Source organism: Apteryx mantelli, chromosome 15 (genome assembly GCF_036417845.1).
Source record: "Apteryx mantelli isolate bAptMan1 chromosome 15, bAptMan1.hap1, whole genome shotgun sequence".
In the NCBI taxonomy this organism is placed as follows: domain Eukaryota; kingdom Metazoa; phylum Chordata; class Aves; order Apterygiformes; family Apterygidae; genus Apteryx; species Apteryx mantelli.
Window position 1 is genome coordinate 17,849,877 of NC_089992.1, and position 24,149 is coordinate 17,874,025.

Genomic DNA, 24,149 nt, shown 5'->3' on the forward strand with positions numbered 1-24,149 from the left:
TTCTGCTTAATTGTGCAAAAGCAAGAGAAATGCAAAGAAACACAACTTTTAACCCCTGTTAAAAGGAAAGGCCTTCTTCTCCTGCTCTATTTTCTCCAACCTGAGAGAACGCTGACAGCTATTAATGTCTCTGCCTGATGATGTGAAGTGTCCAGATCATCAAGCAAAAGGGAACATCATTTTCTGCTGTGTATATACATCAAATGTTTTGATGACTCCTGTAAATTCTCTAGAATTACTGTGGAAAAATCACTGGGAATTTAGAGATTAAAAATCTTAATACCTGCACACAAAGATACCTACCTGACATTGCAGAGGCAGCCTCACTCTGTTGTTTCCTTGGTTTTGAATGCTTAAACACATATACTATATTTACAGGTAAAGTTATTTATCACAGACCACTGCCAGGCCTAATGTATTCCCTATGGAAAGATGCCTTACAGACCTCATCTTCAAACTGCAGCTATTTCTTCACCTGTTTACTCCACAACACTTACCAAAACCCAGATCAGATATATGAAGTAAGTCATTAAGTGATGAAATAATAAGACTTATCAAAATAAATACTCCATTCTTCTGCTGTGTTTATCAGTAGAATTTAATCTGTGTTACAAAGGAAAGCATCATTATTATTACTATGTCATAAAAAGGGTGACTTGATCAGGGTTACTCAGTAAGTAATATAAAAGCCAAACATAAAATTGAAGCTCTCAGAGTTTAGTCTGCTGCCTCCGAGCTTAAAATTGTCACAGTGCCATCTTTTCTAATCATATTTAGATCAAAGTTTTTGACATTTGTTTGTCAGAAAAAATGGTCAGCACACTGAAATCTTAAGACGGGTTTGCTTTTAAGATCACAGAGCTGTCTCCAAAGTGAAAACCTAATTTCAGCTTCAGTAGGCTAACACAAAAATATTCTACTAAAACCAGAGTTTCCAAATTTCCTTACAGTGAGTCTTCCTTACCCAAAAGCTTAATTTTACTTCCAAAGTAATCACGTAATTACTCTTAATTACATAATTACTGGGATTACTGTTATATTCCACCAGTTACAGTTACTAAAACATATTTGTTTAGCTCGCTTCACAGTATGCAATAAAGCTTTGTATGCTGAAATACTAGTCAAAATGTAGTAACACAAAAAAACGGCTACTCTTTCTCATCAGCAACAATAAAATAATCTAAATTTTACCTTTAATAGCAAATCTACTGTCCTTGAACCCAAGACAGATTTTTAAATGCTGAATTCTGAATAATGCATTAATCAGCCAACATATCTTTGTATTTGTTTAGGTACTTCTGTGATGTTTATCCCAGGAACTCATCAACATGTCATTGATATCTCATGAATAAAAGCTAACAGTGTCCCTATTAGCCTCAGAAAGGGAGGAACAGAGAGAGTTAAGTCAGCAAGCTCAAAGCCACACAGATCTGCGGCGTGACCCCACTGGAAGTGTGCACATGGGAAGCTGCTCTGCTCCAGCCAGTGGAGCCAGCCCGCGGCCGATGCAGTCTGTGCTGCAGTATGCTCCGGCACGGCCATCACCTGGGGGAATCAGGAGCGAGGAGGTAGTTGGAAGGAAGGAGAAGGGTTAGGTCCAGTGCTAAGTTGGATTTTTTATGGTCTATTCACCCATATAACTCAGCAATTCTATTAAATTTTTTCTTTGTTTCACTGTTAAATGTAAAAGACCTATATATCGCTACCCCTAACACACCAGGTATTTTCTCCCTCTACATGATGGCCATTAGAGCATCTAAGATGGTTGTCTGTTGGCCAAACTTTCTGTAAACTGCACAGAAATTAAAGCTAAAATCTGTACCATCCGTGCTATCTGAAAGCTTTGGCACAGCCTCACACCAAATACGGTGACAGCAACTACTGACTCCCCAGGAACACATACGTAAGGTTAACTTGAAGTCCTGGAATGAAACTCTACATGCTAAGGAAAATAACTAAGTTTGCTGCCACAGGCAAACCTATCAGCTCCCTCCCAACTCTATTTCACATAGAACAAAAAAGAAAAACATTTTTAAGAAAGCTTGTGTGCCTCTGTATATATATCTGTTTTGTTCTATGCAATTGTTCTTTTTCAGTTTCTTTCTAGTTACAAATAGTAAATTTTCATGGTCATAATCACGCAGGTTTTTTAAACAAGGACACACTTATTTTCAAGTCTTTCTACATTCCATTTCTTTGTTGTAAACAAAACCAAATTTCATGTTTGATTAGCAATACCTGAGAGAACATTCTTGTTCCCTTCTAAGGTTTTATACCCCAAATTAATCAATTGTACTTACTGAAGTCCACTCTGTCCGAATCTGCCATTCACTGCAGATCTTCAGCTGGCAAGTGCTGGTTGTCTCTGGCTTCTCCAGGTGATGGCAGCGATACTGCTGAACTGTCAAGGTACGATTGGCATACATTTGCCGACACAAGATTTGCCGATGCTGCATACCAAGACCACATGTTTTGCTGCACTCAGACCACTCCCCTATATCCCAGCTAAAGGAAAGAAATAAAAAAGAAGGTAATTTTTTTTGTGAATAATACTAATAATACTAATCTGAACACAGTTCTAATGACATGATTCTGAAGCTGGGACAGAATCTTGAAATAAGACTTAAACCTCTGCATGCTTAACTTAATCCTTTATGAAGAGACCAGTATATATTTACAACCAGTCTACTTGTAGTGGTTGATACTAATCAGTATGCATACAGACTGCACAATGGCTTCAAAAGGCATTCATTAATATATGCATTAATTATGCATTGTTTTTAATATATTAATCAACTAAATTATTAATCATTAACATTTATTGATAATGTATTATTAATTAAAGTATTGCTACTCAATTTTTGCACTAACTAATCCACTAAAAATTGCTATTTGTATTTTAAGAATCTGTATTTTGTTACTCTAATGACACGTCCCAAAACTTTAAGATCTGTGCTGCATAAGGTTTACAGACTTTTTCTGAACACAGCTCAGCAAAGGCTCTAGAACGGCTCAGAAAGGCAACAGCACAAAAAGCTCCTAATGCCTATAGGCACTAATTCACCAATAAAACTGGAATGGCAAATGCTGAGCAATGAATAAATGCATTCAACTTTACAGATGAAAAAATCCCTAAATATATTCTTCTAATTTCAATAAAGATTTTACTGTATTTATTTAATCCCTTTTGTATAAATATATGCTTTCCTCTCAGTTTTAGTTTCAAGCATGCATACATATACAAATAAGGGAAATATCTGAACTGTTCACAAATTTTATTTCAGAACTCTTGCAGGAAGTGAGTGAAATCTCTGTATTCTTTTTAGTAAGTATTTATCTCGATTTACATTCTTGATATTATCTTGTGTGAATAAATGACACTGAATTAATATGAGCTGTTAGAAAGAAAAAGGTGGGAAAAATATTTGGTGATAGAAGACATCTCCATAGAAAGTGCTTCAGGAGTTCCTCTGAGTATCTAACAGTCAGACTACCTATAGGAAACTCCTTGTCGGGCAGCTCGAACACCCAAACAGCACTGCACCATTAGCAATTTCTGTGGGGTAAAGAGTGGCCAGTAACTGCTCAGAGGAGAAGCACTGAAGAATGTAACTACAAGAGAGATGAAAAATACAGTTGCTGACCTGAAGGAAAGGTTCTCTATAATGGCTACTAGGTTTAACTCATTTCTCTTCTTGATATGCAGCCTGGGTGAATGGACATTTTTTTCTATTTCAAATAAGCTTTTTAGTAACAGCTGTAGCTGCTTAGCTGTTCCAAGTCACAGTCTCTTCATGGAAGTGTCTTTCCAGAAGAAAATCACACCTGAGCTGGTGGGATATTTGGAGTGCTGGAAATGAGGGCTATCACTCTAGAATCCAGCCTTGGAGTTGAAGAACTACCAGCTCCCAGCAAAGACAGAGGAATAGTTGTGAGCGCCACCAGGCCAATCTCTAACAATGATACCATGCAATGAATCGGTGGGGACTGCAGCACGCTGATCCAGTCTGCAGTGAGATACCCTACAGAGCCCCTTCTTTGGACAGGCACATGCAGAAGCCTGTCACTTGGAAAAAAATATTCCCATAGAGAGACCACAGGTACGGTGTGTGCCTGAACAATCACACAAACTTTGAGAAATTACTAAACTCACTTGTTGCCAACTTCCCTTTCGTGTTCTCTGAATGCTATTAATGCCTGTGAAGAGAAGGCCCCCAATAGCTAAGGGATAATATCCACTGCACTTCATGAAACAACTGCAAAGTACTTAAGTGGCTCAAACTAGTTTCCTACTTAAAATAGCCTCTTCCATGTGCAGAACTTCAATGACATTAACTTCTTTATTTCACTCAAATCATAATGTCTTACAAAGCTGGACATGGGAAGAGGTTGCAGGCCTCCTCTTCTGGAATAGGCTTGGTGCTGCTGTCACAATAACCCTCAGGAACCTCCTCATGAGTGATTCTGTTGACACAGTGGAAAACTGGGTACTGTGACCCTAAAATGACAAAACGAAAATTAGGTGATGCACTGCAAAAGATCCTGCAATATAAACCTTTCATAGCAATAGGATCCAACACTGATGCAGAGAGGAAAAGCATAACATAACAACAAAAAATCTACACTAAGATTTTATCCAAAATATCCCAACACAAGAGAAAGCTGAATGCTACACTGTTTACATTATAATATTAAGGGAAGTGCTTCATATACAGAAAGTACAACATGGCATTGCAGGAAAGGCTGAGAAAACATACTACTTAGCCTGCATGAAATCTTTACAGTGCAGAGATTACAAATAGCAAGCCTAAGTCTTCAGGCAATTCAAAAACTGCAGCCAAGTGGCCGGAACACAGGATTGAGAGGATGAAAAATTTAACTGTCATCTAGCCCTCTCATGCAGGCTCCTGTTGTGCTTCTGGAAAAAGATTTAGTCTCATTACTTTAGAGTTGTCATGTCATGAGTGTCATGTCATGAGTGAAGATACAAGAATACTATCCACTTCACTCGGGTTTTGAGAAGCTTCATAAGATGAAGCTCACAGGTTGAACACTGCCAGAGAGTTGCTAATGATTACTGCTCTCTGCATTTAATGTGCATACATAATTTTACATAATTTTCATGCTAGAGCAAAAAGACAGAACTTCACCTTCACTACTGTTGAAAACCAACTACCAAAATGATGACAACAGCAAGGTGCTAAGGTGTCTACTTAATGAAAGAGTCAATTTTTACTTATTCAAACAGGAGTACAACTCCTACGGTTCTATTTATTAGGTTGAAAAAGATTTGTATAGCTCCTTCAACCACACACAATCCCTTTCTCATTTCTACAAAAGTTTTCCAATCTTTGCCCACAGAGAATTTGTTTTAATTCTTTTGAGAAGTTAGTCCCAAGTTGGCTGACTCTCTCTGTGCCGTGTTTATATCATGTAAAGCAAGAGCAACCCCTCCTCCTGCACTGGCACAGCAATGGCACACGAAGCCTGGAGGCACCTCCACGGTAACAGGAGCCACTTGGTTAAAAGAGAAACAGGACTCAGGCAGACAAAAGCGTTCAAGGTGCAATCCTCAACTGCAAGTTCAACCACTTGAAGTTATCCACTGCCCTATAAAAATTAGGCTGTTTTAGTTGTTTTAGGATGTCTGTCCTACAACAAAATACTCAAAATGGCTAATAATTTTTTGGTGTTGAAGCCTTCACAGTGTAGACATTCACAAGTGGGCAGGGAAAAAAACGACAAACAAGAAAATAAACTGCAAACTGAAAGAGAAACATTTAGCTTAGGCTGTAAGTAAGTTTATACCACAGAATGCAATGAACACGAATGGAATGTTCTTTAAGGAGACAAGCAGACACACAGTTTACACTTCTTCCCACAAACATTTCCTGGAATGCTTTCCTCCTTTTACTAGCTCTCCTTCCCAGATTTTGTGTTTGTCGTTTTGTCTTTGAAATGCATGGATGATCTGTGCTTGTTCTGAGTAAAAGCTTTGTTTCTGAACTAAAACTTTACTGACAGACTTTGATATTAATATACTCCAGAATTTGAGGAAATGTAGTGTACAACCTGAGGACAGTCAGAAATGTCTAATGCTCAGTGTCTGCAATCGAAAATGGAAGCAGTTAAAAGGCAAAATTCAGGTGGTTAAAGCAAGCACTTTTTAAACAGGACTCCTACCGCTTTCACACTGCTCTTTTCCAAAACATCTGTGCTTCACTACAAAAGCTACCGCTGTACCTCATGAACGTACTGTATACAACAGTGTCTCTAGACCAAGCACCTGTAGGATTACAGCCTTTCAGCAAAGTTTTTTTTCCATGTTACTGGCAAGACTTGAGAAAGCAAGGCATAAATTATCAGTGCAGAAACGTCATCTTTCTACCAAATGTATTTCTCTGTTCCTTAGACCAAAAATATATGCACACATATATATACACATTTACAAAGGCCTAACTGCACACCTCCGAGTAACGACAAAAGAAGTCACGTTCCTGAATTCACAGAGAGGTAATTTGCAGAGAATATTCAGCTGCATTTTGTTTGTTGTTGTTGGTATTTGTGTCAAAAAAGTGTAGAAAAGGGTCAGATTGTAAGAGTTAAAGCTCACATACCTCAAATGTGGGTTTACCAAAGCCTGCACTGAGTGTGATACTGATTCATGAGATTGCTGACATGAGATCTTAGGCCACTGGCTTGACGTTCAGTTTTCTCCAGCTTTCTAGTTCTAGTTATCCACTTGAACTTGCAGTCTAAGCCTAACATCCCTTGCTAACTAGCTGCACATTCTTACCTCCTGGAGCTCAAAATCTCTATAGTTTTAATGGTGAATGTTAAATTCTTAAAATTTTTCAGTTGTTTTAACAGATTTTGAAATTAGCAGTTCAAACATCTTATCCTGGGTTTACAGAAACCAATTTCCTTTGTCATGCAATCTACAGGTAATTTGTGTTTGTGAGCAAGAAACAGGAAGAAAAGAGATCAGTACACTCAGCATGTATTCAAAATATTATTGCACTAAAGTTCTGTAGTAATTTTACTTCATAACTACCATTTTGAGTAAAATAAGGATGGTCCTGGTTGACAGTAACTTTTGGCTGACACACTGCAATTTCATACAGAAAATTAAGATTTCCACAGAAGTAATATTTGCTCAAGAATTTTATCAAGGAAGGCCTTGCACCTCACCAGCTAACTTACATTAATACTGCAGAAAAAGCTCTTTTATTCTCTGAAATCTAAGGAAAAGATCTTAAGGACAGGCAGCTTGCACTCTTTAGATTTCTGATATTTTTTTTTACAGGAATACACTACCATGACATCACTGATAATAAACTACACATCCAAAGCCATTTCAAAGGCTTCGATCGCTGTTTTAAGGCCCAGGCTGCGCTCAAAGAGGATGAAGTGAGGCAGCTCCTCCCGTCGGACCTGGCGGACAGAACGGGAACCCAGTTCCTGCGGCCCCAGGCCAGGCGGCACCTGCAGCGCGTCTCTCCCCTGCTCTCGCCACCCAGCAGAGAGGGACGATGTGGTAAAGACTCCTCCGCTTTCCTGACATGGTACAGCAGCAGTGTCCATACTGTCCAAATTCAAGGATCTCCATTTTCTCAGTCATCTTAAATGGAAATCTGGGACAAGGGTTGGTGGCAGTTCTCATGTGAAGGACTTTTGCTTATTTATGATAACAGTGTTTTTCACCAAGCCAAAGCTTTACTGAAAAGTGCTTTGAAATCTTCCAGCTTTTCATCAAAACTGTTAATTTACTGTCCCTTTTTCCTTTGCTAGCACAGAAAACTTTTTCTTTCTTTTCCCAAACTTAAAGTTTTCCAAAGTTAATTAAACTCTGAAAAGTTCATTTTGAAAAAACAAAGAAGAAATTTAAAAACCACACTTCATCTACATTTTTGCCTGAAGGAACAAAAAGTAGGGGAAAAAAGGCAAACCTGGAAAAAAGAAGAAAAAGAAAAAAAAAGAAAGAAAGAAAAAACATTCTATATTGAATCACACAAAATGAGAACAATGCTTTAGACAGCACAAACTTTTTGGTGTGATTTTTTCACTCCATTTTTATCAGCCTATATAACTAGTTTGACTCGAAATGCCTTAGAGGAACCAGAGATTCATTAAGGCTTTCCAGGTCAAGATCATAAGGAAGGTTTGTACAACCCTAATAGTGTCAAGATCCTCCTCTCAAGGTCCTTTTTTTTTTTTTTTTTTTTTTAATTCAACTTGATCTGAAAATGCACACATTCTCCAAATCAAGGGAAAGGAGATACTTATTTTTGACAGTTCTGTTTAATTTCATGGAGGAAATTGAAGCAGCATAGAAGGCTGAAAGCTATCCTGTGAATTCGACATTTGTACAATTTTGCTATTATCATTCTGATTCAGATTTCACTAAGACTAGTGCCAACGGCTACCACATCTCTGAAGACATGGCAAAACCAATGTCCAAATGCCAATAAGGTCTACAGGAATCACAACCAAGACTTCCACACTTCTAGCAGCCCCCCTACAAAGTCAAGGAAAAATACGCTTACCCGAATGTGTATGTGCACCTGCACCATAATTTGAATATGTAAGTTCACCACATACATGATAATCCAGAATCTCAGCTGGTGATGCTCACTGGTTGTTGCTAAACAATAATCAGGTGCAATTAAGGAGTCTGCCCACATGACTTGTATCAAAGTCACCTCTAAGTATCAACCAAAATAATTCTGGTTTACATTCCCTTCTTTTCTCCACAAAAAGGCTGACTCCCAAGTGTTATCTGACTTCATCTGCTGTAGTGTAGCACTGCAACACTTTTGCAGTAAATTCTCCAAGCAAGACAGATTTCTCAATATATTCTCCAGGACAAAGAAGAAAGAAAAAAAAAGGAAAAGAAAATTTAAATATTGTGTGCTTTGTAAATAATTATCGGAACTCATTACTGTGATAATATAGATGCAGATCACAATACTACATATACTTTAACCTTCTTGCTGTAGCTCAATTTTATTCCTGAGAACAAAAATGTGTATTTAAAGAAAATTAAACCCATTTCCCACCCCCACAAAAACAAATGTCATATCTCTCTAATCCCCGTGTTCTCAAGAATACGTTATCAAGATAAAGTTAACTGCATCTGTCTCAATTCAGGAACACTTTACTTTTATGCAGAGAGGTATACATTCTGCTGCAAAAGAATGACTGCATTTCCCAAAAGAATATCTCTACCATCTTTATAGAAGTGTATGCAATTCGGAAGTAATTTTGGCTAGTATCAATACTGCTGTTTTGTCTTAGCTGTCGCATGGATATCTGTCTGGCCTTGGACCAAATTTGCAAAGTGTCCTCTCATTAAAGAATGAGATTAACTGGGAAGCAGATGTTGTCAGTGTAGGAGATCTGGTGACAATCTTCTCAGCTGAGCTCCTTCACTGGCAGGTCTGTATTTCTTAGCTCTGTGATTTTTCAGGTATGGTGATGGTGGCTATGTGCAGTACCAAAGATTTCACTCTTATGACTACAAAAATGTCTTCTTCCAAATAATTGCTAGTGTCATGCTTTGTTGAATCTGTGATCACTGTGAATGTTTTATGGCAAAGGTTTAGCTGGCAAGCTTAAAATAGTGTATGTGTCACCTCTCAAAAGGTCACTAATTAGCAGTCTCTTTCCATCTCCTCCTCCTTCCCAATCCTCCCCTATGAAAACTTCAGTTTTCTAAAGTCACATTATTTCTGACACAACAATATTCAACTAGGCAAGGAAATGTCTGGTGGAATCCCTGTGACATCTTCCTGTAAAGATCAGAAAACTGTTGACAGAGATACAAAAAGCACCTGACAAAGCTGAGAGGCTCAAAGAAAGGATAAAGAATGCCAAAGACCGCTGAGAAAAGCGTGTCAGGGGTGTGAGAGAGAGCAGCTTGCCACAAAATCCTTAAATACGGCCTTTCAGAAGCAGATGCCATACATTCCCTTTTAATTTAAATTTATTAATTTAAATTAAATTAATTTAAATGCTTTGCACTTCATATTTTTATTGTTCTGTTGATAAGAACATTTAATACTACAGATATGATTTTTCCTTGTAAAGTAACAGAAAGCACTGGGTCTAGCTATGCTCAGCGCATACGAGAGCTGCTGAGTATCCACAGTGCTTCTTCCCTCCATGCTTCTCTCCCAGGCTGAAAACCTCCCATGTCATCTATTTTCTGTGCATGCTGAATGAAGCACTTACCTTTCCCACATGTAGTGGTGCATTCAGTTTTTCCAATCTGTTTCCAGTTGTGTTCTCGGTTTTGTCTTGGTGGCTGCACAGCAGGCACCTGGTTTTCTGGCTGATGAGAAGAAAATCTTCCTGGCTGAATAACTGGAAAACTTCCAGCTGACTGTCCAGTGAGAGTGTCTGTCTCCCTATGCAAATCCTCATCCTCATGATTTGTACTTTCTGGAATTTCTAACTGACCATTCAAGGGCTCCCCTGATGACGGACAATAACAAAAAATTAAAATAATGAGCCTCACTTGCAAATATCGGTCTACGTTTTCAACCACTAATAGTCACAATGCTGGAGCATTATTAAACTTTAATCTTAAACAGCTTTAATCTGCTATGTACAGACTTCCTAGTATTGTTCTATGAAGACTGTGTTGTTTTAGATTAAGACAGCCAAGTCTCAGTCAGCAAATTCATTAAAAAATGAACACTCTCCAACCATGCTGTAGCTACTGCACCCAGTGTCCACATTTCCCAAAGCTTGTCTTTGTATCATGCTCTGTAGTCTGTGCCTCCCATGTCACAGAACAGCTGTTCCTCATTACAAAACAGACTGCAAACACACTCCAAAACTTGTCAAGGCAAGTCATGAACATTAAAAGTAGGACCAAAGTCACTTGCCAGTTTTCTGCTCTCCTTCAGAACCTCACACTAGCACACACAGCACACCTCCATGGCACAGAACTAGGAGCACCATCGGTCCAGATTCTAGCTTGGGAAGGTAACAATTTTGTCTTTGATCCTCTCCAATTGGGAGAGGAAAAGAGAAACTGAGAAGGGTTGTACTAAAAGTATCTCAAAATATTAAGAGAAAAGCACTATTTCACTTCTGAGATATGGATACAACACTGCAGCTCAAGCAAAAGCTATGCTTAACATTTTAACTAAAAAATTACTACTGAAAGTAGAAATATGTGACCAGATTCACTGCTACACAGGCCAGTATAAGTTTACTGAAGTTACCAGATCTAAGCAAGACTTCTCTTTGAAGTAGGGTGAAATTCCACACCTCTCCCAAATCAACAGCAGCATATAAACACTGAGCTTAATGGAATGAATTTCTCCATTAACTTATTAGGTAACAGAATGCACTTAATAATATGAAATAGTGGCATTTTACCTGGCCTCCTGTGAGCAAGCAACTGAGGACTAATGACATTGTCTCCTGGAATGATATACTCATAATGTATACCTGGGTTAGGCTGCTGATGTATCATCTAAAAAGAAAAACAGCCATATATTCACTTCTTCCACTTGTTATATTACTAATGCTTAAAAACGTACTTGAACTAATCAACTGCATAACAATATTTATCATTGGAAATGACAGAAATTTTGCTTAATGACTGCCTCCAAAAATGCAAAAAAGATTATTTGCTTCTGGAAAAAAAACACGAAAAAAAATCGGGTTGCAATGTTTGCAAATGGAATTAGGTTGTGATGGCAGAGAACTTGCTTCTCTAAACCTTCTGTACAGGTGCAAAATGTGTAAATGTAACCAACAACAACTTCACCTTTTGCCACTAGGTGGCAAAAGAGGTTTACATGGGCCAAGAGGGAATTAACAGACACATCTGAAGACTGCCAAAATATTCTCAGATACAAGGAGCTTGACAGATGCCAGAGGAAAGATAAGCAAGGAAGAAACAAAGCAGTGGCAAATAAATACCTCAGATCCCGTACCACAGTCTAGCTAACTCTCTTGTTTAAGGTTTATCACTGGTACTTGAATGGGGCATGGGCAGAGAGCACCTGTGAGTTAATTCATTTGCACCATCTCATAAATCAAATGATCCCTTGTATCACTGAGTAGCTAACTATACACAACTCAATGAAGACTTAGTAACCAGCTAGCAGAAACTAGTACGAATTTGTGTAGCTCTCACCATAGCCATTGCTCAATTATGCTCAAGTGAACAGATTACAAAGACCCCCATACTTGTTCCAGCAACTGGAGAATGCACCATGCAACCCTTCTGCAACTTTTCAAATGGATTTTCAACTGCATTGAGATTTAATGTACACGCAAACAGATTCCCACTGCTTTACAGCTAGCCACAACAATTCTTCTTTCAAGTGCTCCTTATGAAATATGGGTGGGAACTTTAAGTTTCTCTCCTTTATACATGAAAACCAGGCTGAGTGGTTTTAAAACCCTGCTGCACAACCCACATGTAAACAGACACAAGCAGCCGCTGAAGTTCAGTACAACTTCTTGTGTGCTTACTTAAGTAGAATTGCATAATAAGGTCTGAGCAAGATGTAACTTGACAAAAGCTTTTTAAAACTGTTAGCAGCACACTCTGCACCCAACTGGCTTGTATTATGCTGCTGATGAGGGACTGAGAATACTTACACTATAAATTTAAGGATACTATCAGCTGCTAATTCCATTAGTTGAACTTTGATTACTTGAGTACTGCCGCTACTGACACTGCTGCTTTAAAAGGGCTAAACCTTCCATGGGGATTGGTCTCATAGAAGCCTCAGATTACAGTTTCATTTCAAATACCTTTTTCTTTTTTTTAAAACAAATAACAGAGCTCGCACTAGTCCTCCGGTTCTGTCAAAGCATTGGCCAAAAGCGAAAACTCATGCTATGCCACTGGGTATAAGATCTAGCCAAGCACCCTTGCACTCAAGGTTTCACTACATTTGTTATACCAATTAACACCAACTAAGGATTCAGCCCTTTGTTTTTCCATGCCTCAGAATCACTTTTTCCTTGCCAAATCTAATAACTGTTCAACTCTGTCCCACAGAGATCATTTACTTCTCTGAACCATCCAATAATGCATTGCCTGTAGTACTGTCTATAAGGGCTGGCACTTCCCACGTCACTTTGTTATTTTGAAATGCGCTCACTTTGTGTTTGGCCCTGAGAGCTGAGCACTGTGAAGTCCTGTGGACTCCAGGGGAAGCCTGCAGAATGCACACCTTGCAGAATCAGGACCCCGTCCCTCAGGGTGGTTCCAGGAACAGTTTTCCAATTGTTTCCATGGTTTTTCCATCATGTTTCCCAACATAACTTACAGGCACGTTATAAAGAGCATAACTGATGAAGTCCCTAAGAATATATTGTCACAGCTTTCCTGTACATACTATGGAACTAAATAATAGTTTGGGTTTGAGTTAGTGGACCTAAGTCTTTGAAGCAATGTATACTGCATACTTGTGAAAAACTTGTTTCTCTTTTACCTTGCTAATTAAAACCTGTTATAACTTAGAGAGCTTTTTTCCTGTTTATTTTGATAGTGAAGGAAAGACAGCATGATCTGAGGAAAAAAAGACAGAAAGCCATTTGGAGTTATCATCAGAAAATCTCTTCATTTTTCCACGGAGAGTGTAAAGATGGAGAGTATGGATCAAAAGAGAGTTATACAATTCAGGAACTGTGAGATAAACACTGAAAAAAGGGGGTTGTATTGGTGCAGCCAGAACTTCTAAACCCATACAGGAAAGGCTGTATCATGCTGATGCTTGATTTTCTTTCCTCTAGCACTCTCCACTTTTCATCTTCCCATACTGTTCTGAAAAAGATACTGAGCTGTCAGCTCATCAGGAATTCCAGTATTCCCCACATCTAACAAGAAACGTCTCAGATAAGAGTGCAGTCAAATTATAAGTGGCAATCCACAGTAGCAGCCAAAGAGCAACTGCTGAAACTGTGCCCATCACATCAGCTTTGTTGTATTCATTGCAAAAGGGAGAAAAAAAGACTACACCTAAAGTAGTGTAATAGTAAAAAAACCTAAATTCATTACAATAGATTTAAGCTTTTAAAAAAAATTTTTTTTAGTGATACTTATTTGGAAATATCTGTTTTATTCACTTCCTGATCCTTTCCTCTCTGGGTAATGCAGTCATCATGTATTAGGCCTCAATTTGTTGACAATAAAAACACCTCAGCTCACACCATCATATAACTTTACATAAGAGCACACAGATATATTTTAAAAAACATGGAGTTTGTAGTGTGGAGTCTGGGAACCCTATTACCTAATCCTCTAGGCTTTTATTGTCTCATGTTGCAGTCAATCAGAAATTATTCAAATAGAAATAATGTTTTTGCAATTATTACATTGCTTTAATAAGAAATCACATAGCAGCAAATGGGGAATAACTTTGCCAACATCTAACTCTTCCCAGCTGAGGAATCAGGGTAGTTACTGTTTGTTTTTCTATGAAACAACACAGCATGTTCACTTTTCTACCACTTGTTGCACTTACAGGCAACAAAACTGACTGGATGAAACAACCAGTATCACCATTCAATCTGGCTTTTTTGACCAATACATTTTAACATGTGGAAGCGCATAACCTCAGAACACACAATTTATCTTATAAGTTATAATCAGCCCCAGTTATACTCAAGATTTCAATAAGATGCAGTAAAAACCTGTCCCAACTAAGTAAATAGGTTTTTCACCATCTTCCACATGGCCAGAATTCCCCTCTCCTAGCCAGTTTTTTTTTCTCTTCCTTTCTCAAATGGCTGTTTTCTATGATTTTCTAGTACAGCTTCCTGTTAAAACTGCCCTACTCTATCTCACACATTCTATGAGTTTTTTGGACTTGTATTTCTTTTAAAGGAAACTGAGATGGTATCACTCTGTGAGAGGTCTCGTCTGATCTGGTTACTTGCTCCAGTTCACTGTAAAATTAAACTATGACAAATGTGCTTGAGTAGGAAACTATCTGGAGGAAATCCATTTCACAAAAAATACAGACACCTGTATGTTCTACCTCTGATTTTACTGAACAAGTAAAATTGGTTTTACTGGGTCTATAAAGTCTGAGAGCAAAAGGCATCTGTTGCCTTTTAGACTTCCTACAATCTACAGCAAGTTGGGAGTAAAGAAAGTAATAGTAAAATATCAAAAGTGCCGTTTTAAGATTAAAGGAACAAAACATTAATGTATTGTTACTGAATGCGATTTTAGTGTTGCACGTTAACAGCAACTAGAACAAACATTTTCCATCAAGAAGCTAAATCTGAATACAAGAAACTTACATAGACATCAAGGACTTCATTTGTTGGGCCATCAGCTAAAAATGACTCTCCTGCAGTGCTGGAGATTTCATTTGGGCGTTTATACGTGAACATCGTCCCACCACCTTCGTATCTCCCAGGCCGATCAATTGCCCAATTCCCATTGATGATGGACCGTCCTGATCGACTCCGCAGTGCTGTTGAGGATGGGGACAAAAAGATAAGGACTTTGATCAGAAGGAATCATCTTTACATACCAGCGTTTAATCAGATTCACATACGTGTGTTACACTGTCCTGCTGTGTGACTGTTAAAAACAATGCTGTTATATTAACAGTTGTGCAAAAAAAGCAAGCTCAGAAACTTTGGCTGAACACTGCTTATATTTATGATGCAAGAAAGAAAAATCAAAGATACGCTGGATACTTTTTCAACAGCTTCTCCCAGGATGCCAGGCGGCACGCTCAGCCAGCCAGATGAGGACACTGAAAACGCCTGGATTCCAAGGAAGTGGTTTTCTCAAATTCCCCACTGAAGTGACTCTTTACTTAGTGGTTTAGTTACTGTAGTATAGAGATATAGTAAAACACCAAAGCAGACACAGATCACTACATTAGAGAAGCACCAAACAATCAAGTTTATTGAATCCATGAATATGCTGGGTTGGCAAATATTCTGGTTGTTCTTCACAAAGCCACTTGGCTACTGTTTCCTTTTCAGAACACTTTTCTTTTTGACAGAACATCTGCAAAGTCCAGATTCGCAGGCCTGTTTGGAATGACAAACTAGCTGAAAATGCCAGCATGCTAAGTGACTTTGCAAATCAGATACTAGACAGGGAAATATAAAATTCAATATGCAGTTGGGCAGGGCATCCGCTTTGTAAACACAGGCAAGTCACTCATTTGCTAGGTGCCTCTGTTCCTTCTTGCTTCTACTTCCTTCATCTGTCTATGTGACTTCAATTTTAAGTCCTTAAGTCAGAAACTCCTGCCATGTGCATATGCATGACTTTATGGAATATTACTGTTATGTGGTTTTTAAAATACAGTAATATCTTGAGGTCAAAACCATGTTAGACACTGTATAAGTACACAGGAAAGAGACGATCCCTTCCCCAAAGGGCCTATTCAGAGAATTTTCTATTTAATTATATGAACAAAGTTGTTTTTAAATACAGACTTACAACAAGACAAACAAATTTAATCATACCCTTGGCTGTAGGCTCTATATTGCTTGGCCATTTACTTTTTAATGCAAATTCAAGGCACTAGCTTTCATCTTATACAGCTTTAGGGTTGACCCAGTTACTTCAGGGACTGTTTGTTCTATCACAACAATTACAATACATGATTGAAATGTTCTCTGTGTTACACACATTATACAAGTAATTATTTAAGATATTGGGAACAACCCTAGAAAGGCTAGATGAATGGCCTAAATGATGGGAAATTAGATTTAATGCAGTTAATTCCAAGATAAGACATATTAGGGAAGAAATTTAACTGTTCTTGCATATTGCAGACATCTGAATTAACTGAATTAATCAGGAGAAACAGTCTTTGCTTTTACTGCAGGCCCTCAGTGAAAAACATCAGTGTGACAATGTGATGAGAAATGGTCACAAAATGTCAATGCAAAGGCTCATTATTTTAGAATAAAAAAGATAAGGATGGAGAACTACACTCCAAATATCATTATTCTTTTATATAAATTACTGATATTACTAAGTAGAGTACTATTGCCACATTTCAGAAAGTAGACTGATCCCTTCATTACGCTTTGAGCTCTCCCTTTTGCTGAAAGCAAACCTTTTGTATGAAAAACAAAATACGATAAAGATAAAAATGCAGAGAAGTATAAAAATATGGATTCAAAATCTATTATTCCTATCCAAAACCCTCCAAAATAAGGGAAAGTCAATGAAAAAAGTTTGTAAAATCAACAAGAACACTGTTCAAATGATGTGTCCACAGGACTACTGGATTCACTGCAACAGGAAGGCGTTGAGGTGAGTAGCTTAATAAGTTTCAAGGAAGGACTGGAGTGGCATAATTTTTTTTTCAATTAATACCTGTAAGTAATGGGAAGGGAACATCCTAATATTCTACGTTTCAACCTAATATACTTACTACATATATTAGGTTAAGTCCCATAACTTGAGCAGATTATTTTATATTTGCCAACTGCATATTCTTACACTATCTTATGAAACATCTTACTTTTTGGTCACTATAAAATAAGCTGAACTAGACAGATCACTGGCTTGATCAGCAGAGCGTTTTCTACCCTGCTTGAAGACTGACCTGATACCCAGACCCAGGCTTAAAGACAATCAGGCACAGCAGAAGGCTGAACGGAGCGTGCTGGACGAAGGGACAGTGACACTTTCTGTGCCCTTGCCTTGTTAAGTTGTCAGGTCCAAAGCCTTTTTCTTCTGTTATAGGAGTGGTTGCTGCTGACTAACTTATTTTCTGAATTGGTTAACTCTTGGTGAGCCTGTTTAGAGAAGACGGCGTTAGCAAGACTTCATTGTGTTTTTGATAAATTTTATAAATAGGGCTTAGATGTAACCATGTACCTATGTTAGCTGTACATCCTAATCATTGATATTTGCTAATGAAAATCAATGGCTCCTAAGACAAAGTGGGAGACTGCAAACTACCAGTCTTCAGGCAAAAGCTAACTGGAATTTGCAGTAGATTTGTGATTTCAGATCAGCTTGCATTAGTTTGCTTCATAAACAAAGACAGGCAGAAACTGGGAAGCGCAATACTAGTATGTCATCTAACTACCATTAATACAATTTAATGCAGTTGTACAGGCTTTATTAATCCTTCCAGTAGTAAACTGATATATTCATACTGCTAGAGAGGCTAAGGACTCAGCAATCGACATTTGTCAGGTATGTGAGGTAACAAATGATATAAGAATAGGTGCAACCTGCAAACTGGAAATATAAATTAATGCAATCATTATTAATTATTAGTACTCCAGTTTATGCAAGAAAACATTTTTAATAGGAACAAATCTGTTTGTCTTTAAAAGGAAAATAAGCTAGTAACTAAACAGAATGGGTTTTAATCTACATGAATGAATTGAAAAGCTTTTAAATTTTTGTATACCCTTCTGTGTACACCATAACACTAACAGTTTGTTTCATACTTCTGGATAAAATGTAAAATGTAAAAAGGATAAGGATAAAAGCAATTATCTACAGCTAGGTTCTGAATCTATGAGAAAGAAGCCCATACTGTTGCCAGTCAAAATTGCAATCTTTACTTTCAGGAAATGCATAGTACCACCACAGTTCCCCTAGGACCACTTGTCCTTATGAAGAGCCTTGGCCAGTGAAGTTTCAGACTTCTATTTCTCCATATGCACAACACTCAGTGGATTTTACTGGCTAGACAAAGCTGTACCCACATAAATTTAGTAGGCATGAGTCCTGCTGGAGAATTTTCTGCCTTTTTGGACTCCTGAAGAAAAGCAAATCTGTATTATTCTCAAAATAACACCAGAATAACTGGCGTAATCAAGAACTTGATACACTTGGCTTGCAATAAAAATATTTGTCATAATCTTACTTAAATAAAAAATTAAAATGGCATTAATGGCCCTCGATCACACTCCGCATAAATGTACTCACACATTCTGAAATTTTATTGTACTTAATGCAAAATGTTTTTCTTTCCAAGAGCTGTCTTGCATCCATTTGCTTCCCACATGATGTTAATGAATTAAGAGACTCTGTACCATGGACACTAGCTGACAAGTATTTTATACAACATCAGTTTTATTAACCATGAAAATGGCATTATCATTCTTCATACAGTGCTAGGAGGTAAAGTTATGGCTCACACACTATTGAATACAGATTACATATGAAATTCATCCACACTATTTACATGCTACTTACCCTTGCTAGTTACATTTTAATTCAGACACCTGTGGTATAAGCTGCTTTGCAAAATCTATTGGATACTAGCTTTACATTGTTTATCTGGAACACTTCCATTAAAAGCTTATGATCTGAATATTTTTTCTTACACTGCTGTTAAATAAAGAATTATTAAGAACTCAGAAATAAAAAAAGAGAGAGCTGGCTAAGATTAAATTGTTGTTAATAATGAAGCTGTAGAAAGATGGCTGTCTGGGAAACTGAGAGTCCATTAAATTTTCATTTGAAACCCATCACATGACAAGTCTGAAAGAGGCCTCCCCATAAAAAGTGCCTCTTATGTTTTGATCACCCTGCAGTTACCACCTAAGCTCTGCCCCCGCAAGAATTTTTATCACGTTAGTATTTTAGTCAAAGCATGAAAAAGTATGAAAAGCTTTACCCTTAATTCCTCATTAAGGTACAGTCTGCAGCTGATTTCATCTATCTGAGGGCTAGCTTCTTAACTAAAACTGTGTTGTTTACAGGGTCTTTCAGTAATGCTTTGCACTATATATATGGAATGGCTCAGGCTACAGACTCTCATCAACATTTCTGCTCAGGCTACAATTCAATGACGAAATCTCAATGTGCTATAAATTAAGACTGGTATTTCAAGTATCTTCAGAATATTAATTTTCCTACAGTTCAGCTTGCAGCACTCCTTTTAAAGATGTTTTACAGCTCCTCTCTTCCTACCTATAGATTCCATACAGCTTCCTCTGCAACTGGAAAAAAACAGTAAGAAATAATTTAAATCATATGTAGCTGATGTGGTAGTACTGGAAAGTGAAGTTGTGTAAACAATACACTCGCATCCCCTCTCAAGGCCATTATCTGCAGTTACAAGAAGTTGATGTTTGATGGTTTGTAAGTGTAACTTTTGGTATCCTTATTTAAACCACATGACTGTGATCAGAAAATAAAACATCAATTTCTCCAGTACTTTAAAGATAATTCCATTATTACTGTTCCATTTTATTGCATTTTTCAATCTTGCCAACTTTCTCCATTTCTCCATTCCATCTCCTGAAGACAGTACTCAAATACGTGCTAACATTCCCATGACAGTAGCTAATAAATGTACCATTAGACATGAGATAATGGCTTGATAAATTTTCTGCTCCTCCGGGCAAAAAGTTGTTTCCAGAATTATTGTCTGATCTTTAATGGCAAAGGGTTACTTTAATGACACAGCCCACTTGGTTAAAACAGACCAGAAAGTCTTTCTGGCCCTTCTGAATTCTCAAAACAAAGTAAATAGCTGCAAGTTGGCCGCTTAAGAGGTGCTTCACCTGCCATATAGTAAGTATTAACCTGAACAATAAAATAACTCTCTCTCTCTCTCTCATGAGCTGTGCCTGTGGAATTGATTGCCCTGATGAAAGAAAAATGTCATGAGTGAGTCGATAAGTAATTGTGAGTCAGCAAAAGAGTATTACATGTACAGATTAGCTGCAGAGGTTATAGAAATTACTCTTTATGAAAAATTCTAATACAGTTCCAGGTACCAAACAAAGTTTGAATAAAATTAGTTTTCTACATATTGTTAAGTACCTAAATTAGCAACAAGACTCATTAAATTGACAAAGGAAAAAGATTTCCAACTTCTAGAACTCTTAATTTCATAGTATGGTCACGTCACACAAGAAGAGCCTCTTCTCATGACATTTTCCTAAGTCTTAATTCTGGAGAAAGCCCAAAACACTCCTTTATGAAAATTAAATATAGCCAACCCAAATTTAATCTAAAAATATATTCAGCTTGATTTACAAGGCAAAGGTTCATATTATATCTTAATTTATCTAATTATTATTATAACATAACACAACAAAAAGACAAAGACAGAAAGAAAGAAAGAAACTGGACAAGTAAGAGAAATAAATGGCAACTGCCTCTGTAAGATAAGTAATTTATGGTGAATTCATGCCATGTGTCAGGTATTGCCAATATTACACATGTAGAACTTATGCATTATCAAACAGCATAACTTAAAGATAATCCAAAACATAAAGGGCAAACAGGAGTTTCTGTTTTATTCAACTTAATTGTTCTCACCTAAATATTTCTGAATAATGATGACAGAAGAGAAAAAGAATTGCCAAAACAGATTCAAGTATTTGCAAATAAAGATGGGACCTAATAATTAATTGAAAGTAAAAATAGCTTAGCATTAAATACTAATATATATGCTTACAAAAAGAAAGAAAATGTGTGTTTTACAGAGGAATACGTCTTTAACATGAGTGAATGATTCAACATCTAATAAGTTATCTTTCAAACTCTACTGTGAAAGTGCTAAATAGTTTTCAAGAGAAACAATTCTAGGCAACAGTTTATCTACAAGGAGAATTTACTGTGAAATTTTGGAACAAACATGCTAAACTAGTTTGGATTTGAACTTTGCAGGTGGGTAAGTAACGTAATTATTTCCTAGACCTATGTGAAGCACAGCTATCTGAGCAACTTCTACAATGTATGGCAACACTGAGGCTTTTTCCAGCGTAGCTGGCACTTGCGGCCAGTCAACTTTGTAAACCTTTAGCAATGAGGCTCTCAAACCCTGTTCTGTAGTATAATGGCTAACTCCAAATTTTTTTAATTAAGTTGCTTAATATGTTTTATTCTATGAAGAAGAGTAGTTAATTACTTTGTATTCTTTTTTACAGTAAAAAAATCTATGCCCTGCAATACACGTCTTTTCCAGACACAGTACCCTGCTAGGACAGAAATAGCTCTAATTTGGTATCTGGTAGGTGTTAGTTCCTAGCTAAATCATATCAATCTTAATGATCTTAACTATAACTTAAATAATTTGAAATTTTAGTTGAACAAGAAAAGATGATGAATACCAGTTATACCTCTGTATCTCCTGACTCTCTTTGCTCTTTTGCTCCTAAAAGCAAAAAGAGTCAGTGTAAAGGATATCAAAAGCCTGCAGCATGTAGTTATTCAGTATGCAGAATTCCTGCAGAATGGAATAATAAATTAAAACAATAAAAGCTATATTCAAACGTTACCTTTTCTTAGCCACCTTTTGCAAGCAAGCTATGTCAGAATTTCTTGTTAGTGAAACTACAGCTAGTCTGTCTGATCTACAGGGAACTTTATTGATTCATACCAGCACTTTTAACTGTGGGCAATAGAAGTAGTGGTCAATCAGCTGAAAATCAGGCTAATTTTTTCCGATGTGCAAGGTAAAATAGAGTTTCCATTTTATTCATCCTTATGTCCCTCATATGGAGGTTTTCACATGTCATCTATGTACACATTCAGATCAAGTCTATACAATGTCAAACACAGCTTATAGTAAATGAAGTATCTCTGCTCTGGCACTGCAAATGCATAGAACAGATGCTAAAAGTTTTGTATGATCCAGAAAGAGTATCAGTGTAGTATTCCCAAAGCAAGAACATAGCACAAAGTCCTATTTGTACTTCAGAAAACTGGAACTATCCCAAGCCATAGAGCAGTCTGGTATTTTCTGTAACCTTATTGCTGAAGGATTCTTATTTTTCTAACTGCTTCCTATCTGAAGAGCTGGAGAGAAATATTTTATGTGTAGGTCTAGTACCTAGCTATCTACAATACGTTTTCACCTAACATTATAGTATGTAGGCACAATACCGATAATACTATTCATTTAAAAATTACTTCCCATCTTGAACTAAACCTCTCAAACCTGGCAGCAGCACTAATACCCAGAGTAATCTAGTTAATTTATTTTCTATCCTAAGGCCTTTATGGTCTGGGAGAATGGTGTCTTTAAGTCCTACTTAATTGCTTTAGAAACCACATAAAGTTTTCAGACAGACAAAATCAAAGTTATTTCCTGTATATTAAAATGATTATAAAGTGTCTCTCATTTGGTCACGACCCAAACAGAGAAAAGCAGAGAAACAATAAAGAAAAATACGGATAAGGAATAGCAATGGGAATAGTGCACTCCAGCATGACTAGAAACTTGCAAGTTATTAAATGAGCGTGCAGGATGGTAATGTGAATTAACAGGCCTTCTCTTCCGGCAAGACCACCAGGTGCCTGCAACCGAGATCAGTGGGAAACAAAGTCAAGTCCGGGGCTGTTGAACTTAACTGCAAACGTCTCACTGGTAATTTAGGCAGGTGAATCTTTGATGAGCTGCAGAGGAAGGATGCACCCAAGATACAAGTCAAAGATTGGTAGAACATGGTAAAAAATTACCTGATAAACCCCCTCAACAGAGGGAGCTACAAAAGGTGAGCAGGTGAGATGGATGGTGCTCTCAAACCACATCTGGTTTGCAGCTGGCAGTTAAACCAAAGTGGCTTACGGGCAAGTGTAGTGACTACCCTTATTTATATCCCAGCACAACAAGTTTTACTCGACACATCACATTTGGGGCATATTTTTGGTATTTTACTTCAGTAAGCTCTTTTTTTTTTTTTTTTTTTTTTTTAGTTCTGTTGCAATTCAAGTTGAATTAAAGTTTAAGAATGTTTTGGCAAAACTAGTTTGCTTTAGAAACAACGTCTTCCCAGCATCTTCAGAGACAGAAACAACGCAATAAATAATATGACCACTTCTGAATAAGCACTATGATGAAAGGTGTGAAAGAAACACACAACGTCTACTCTTTATTTTTCCTATATGAAAATAAGTTATATGGAGCTTTTAGAGATAAATCTAAAATATTTACAAACTGGATTATGAAGACCAGTGCAGAATGGTTTATCAGCTATCAATAAACCATGGAGATACCATTTGGGGCCTTCTCAAGTGAGATAAAAACTTCAGTTTCATGGTAAACCCTAGGCCTAATTTGGTGGTGGGAAATTTAACTGTAACAGAGCCCTGGAAGGGGGGAATTTGTGGGCAAAGTGCAGCAAATGGACTGCATCAAGGTGGCCATTACTGGGAACAGCCCAGCTTGACAGCCTCTTGGTCAGCTGCCACACCACAAGTC

General features: G+C 37.4%; 1 protein-coding gene across 1 annotated transcript in view; it reads right to left on the reverse strand.

Annotated features, from left to right (window-relative positions):
- THSD4 (thrombospondin type 1 domain containing 4) overlaps positions 1–24,149 on the reverse strand; it is a 414,956-nt gene that overhangs the window by 22,903 nt on the left and 367,904 nt on the right. Inside the window, exons 9-13 of the mRNA XM_067305466.1 lie at positions 15,286–15,461; positions 11,392–11,488; positions 10,234–10,476; positions 4,369–4,498; positions 2,301–2,505 (exon numbers count right to left, since the gene is read on the reverse strand). Of these exons, the coding sequence (XP_067161567.1) occupies positions 2,301–2,505; positions 4,369–4,498; positions 10,234–10,476; positions 11,392–11,488; positions 15,286–15,461 (851 nt within the window). The remainder of the gene's footprint in view (positions 1–2,300; positions 2,506–4,368; positions 4,499–10,233; positions 10,477–11,391; positions 11,489–15,285; positions 15,462–24,149) is intronic.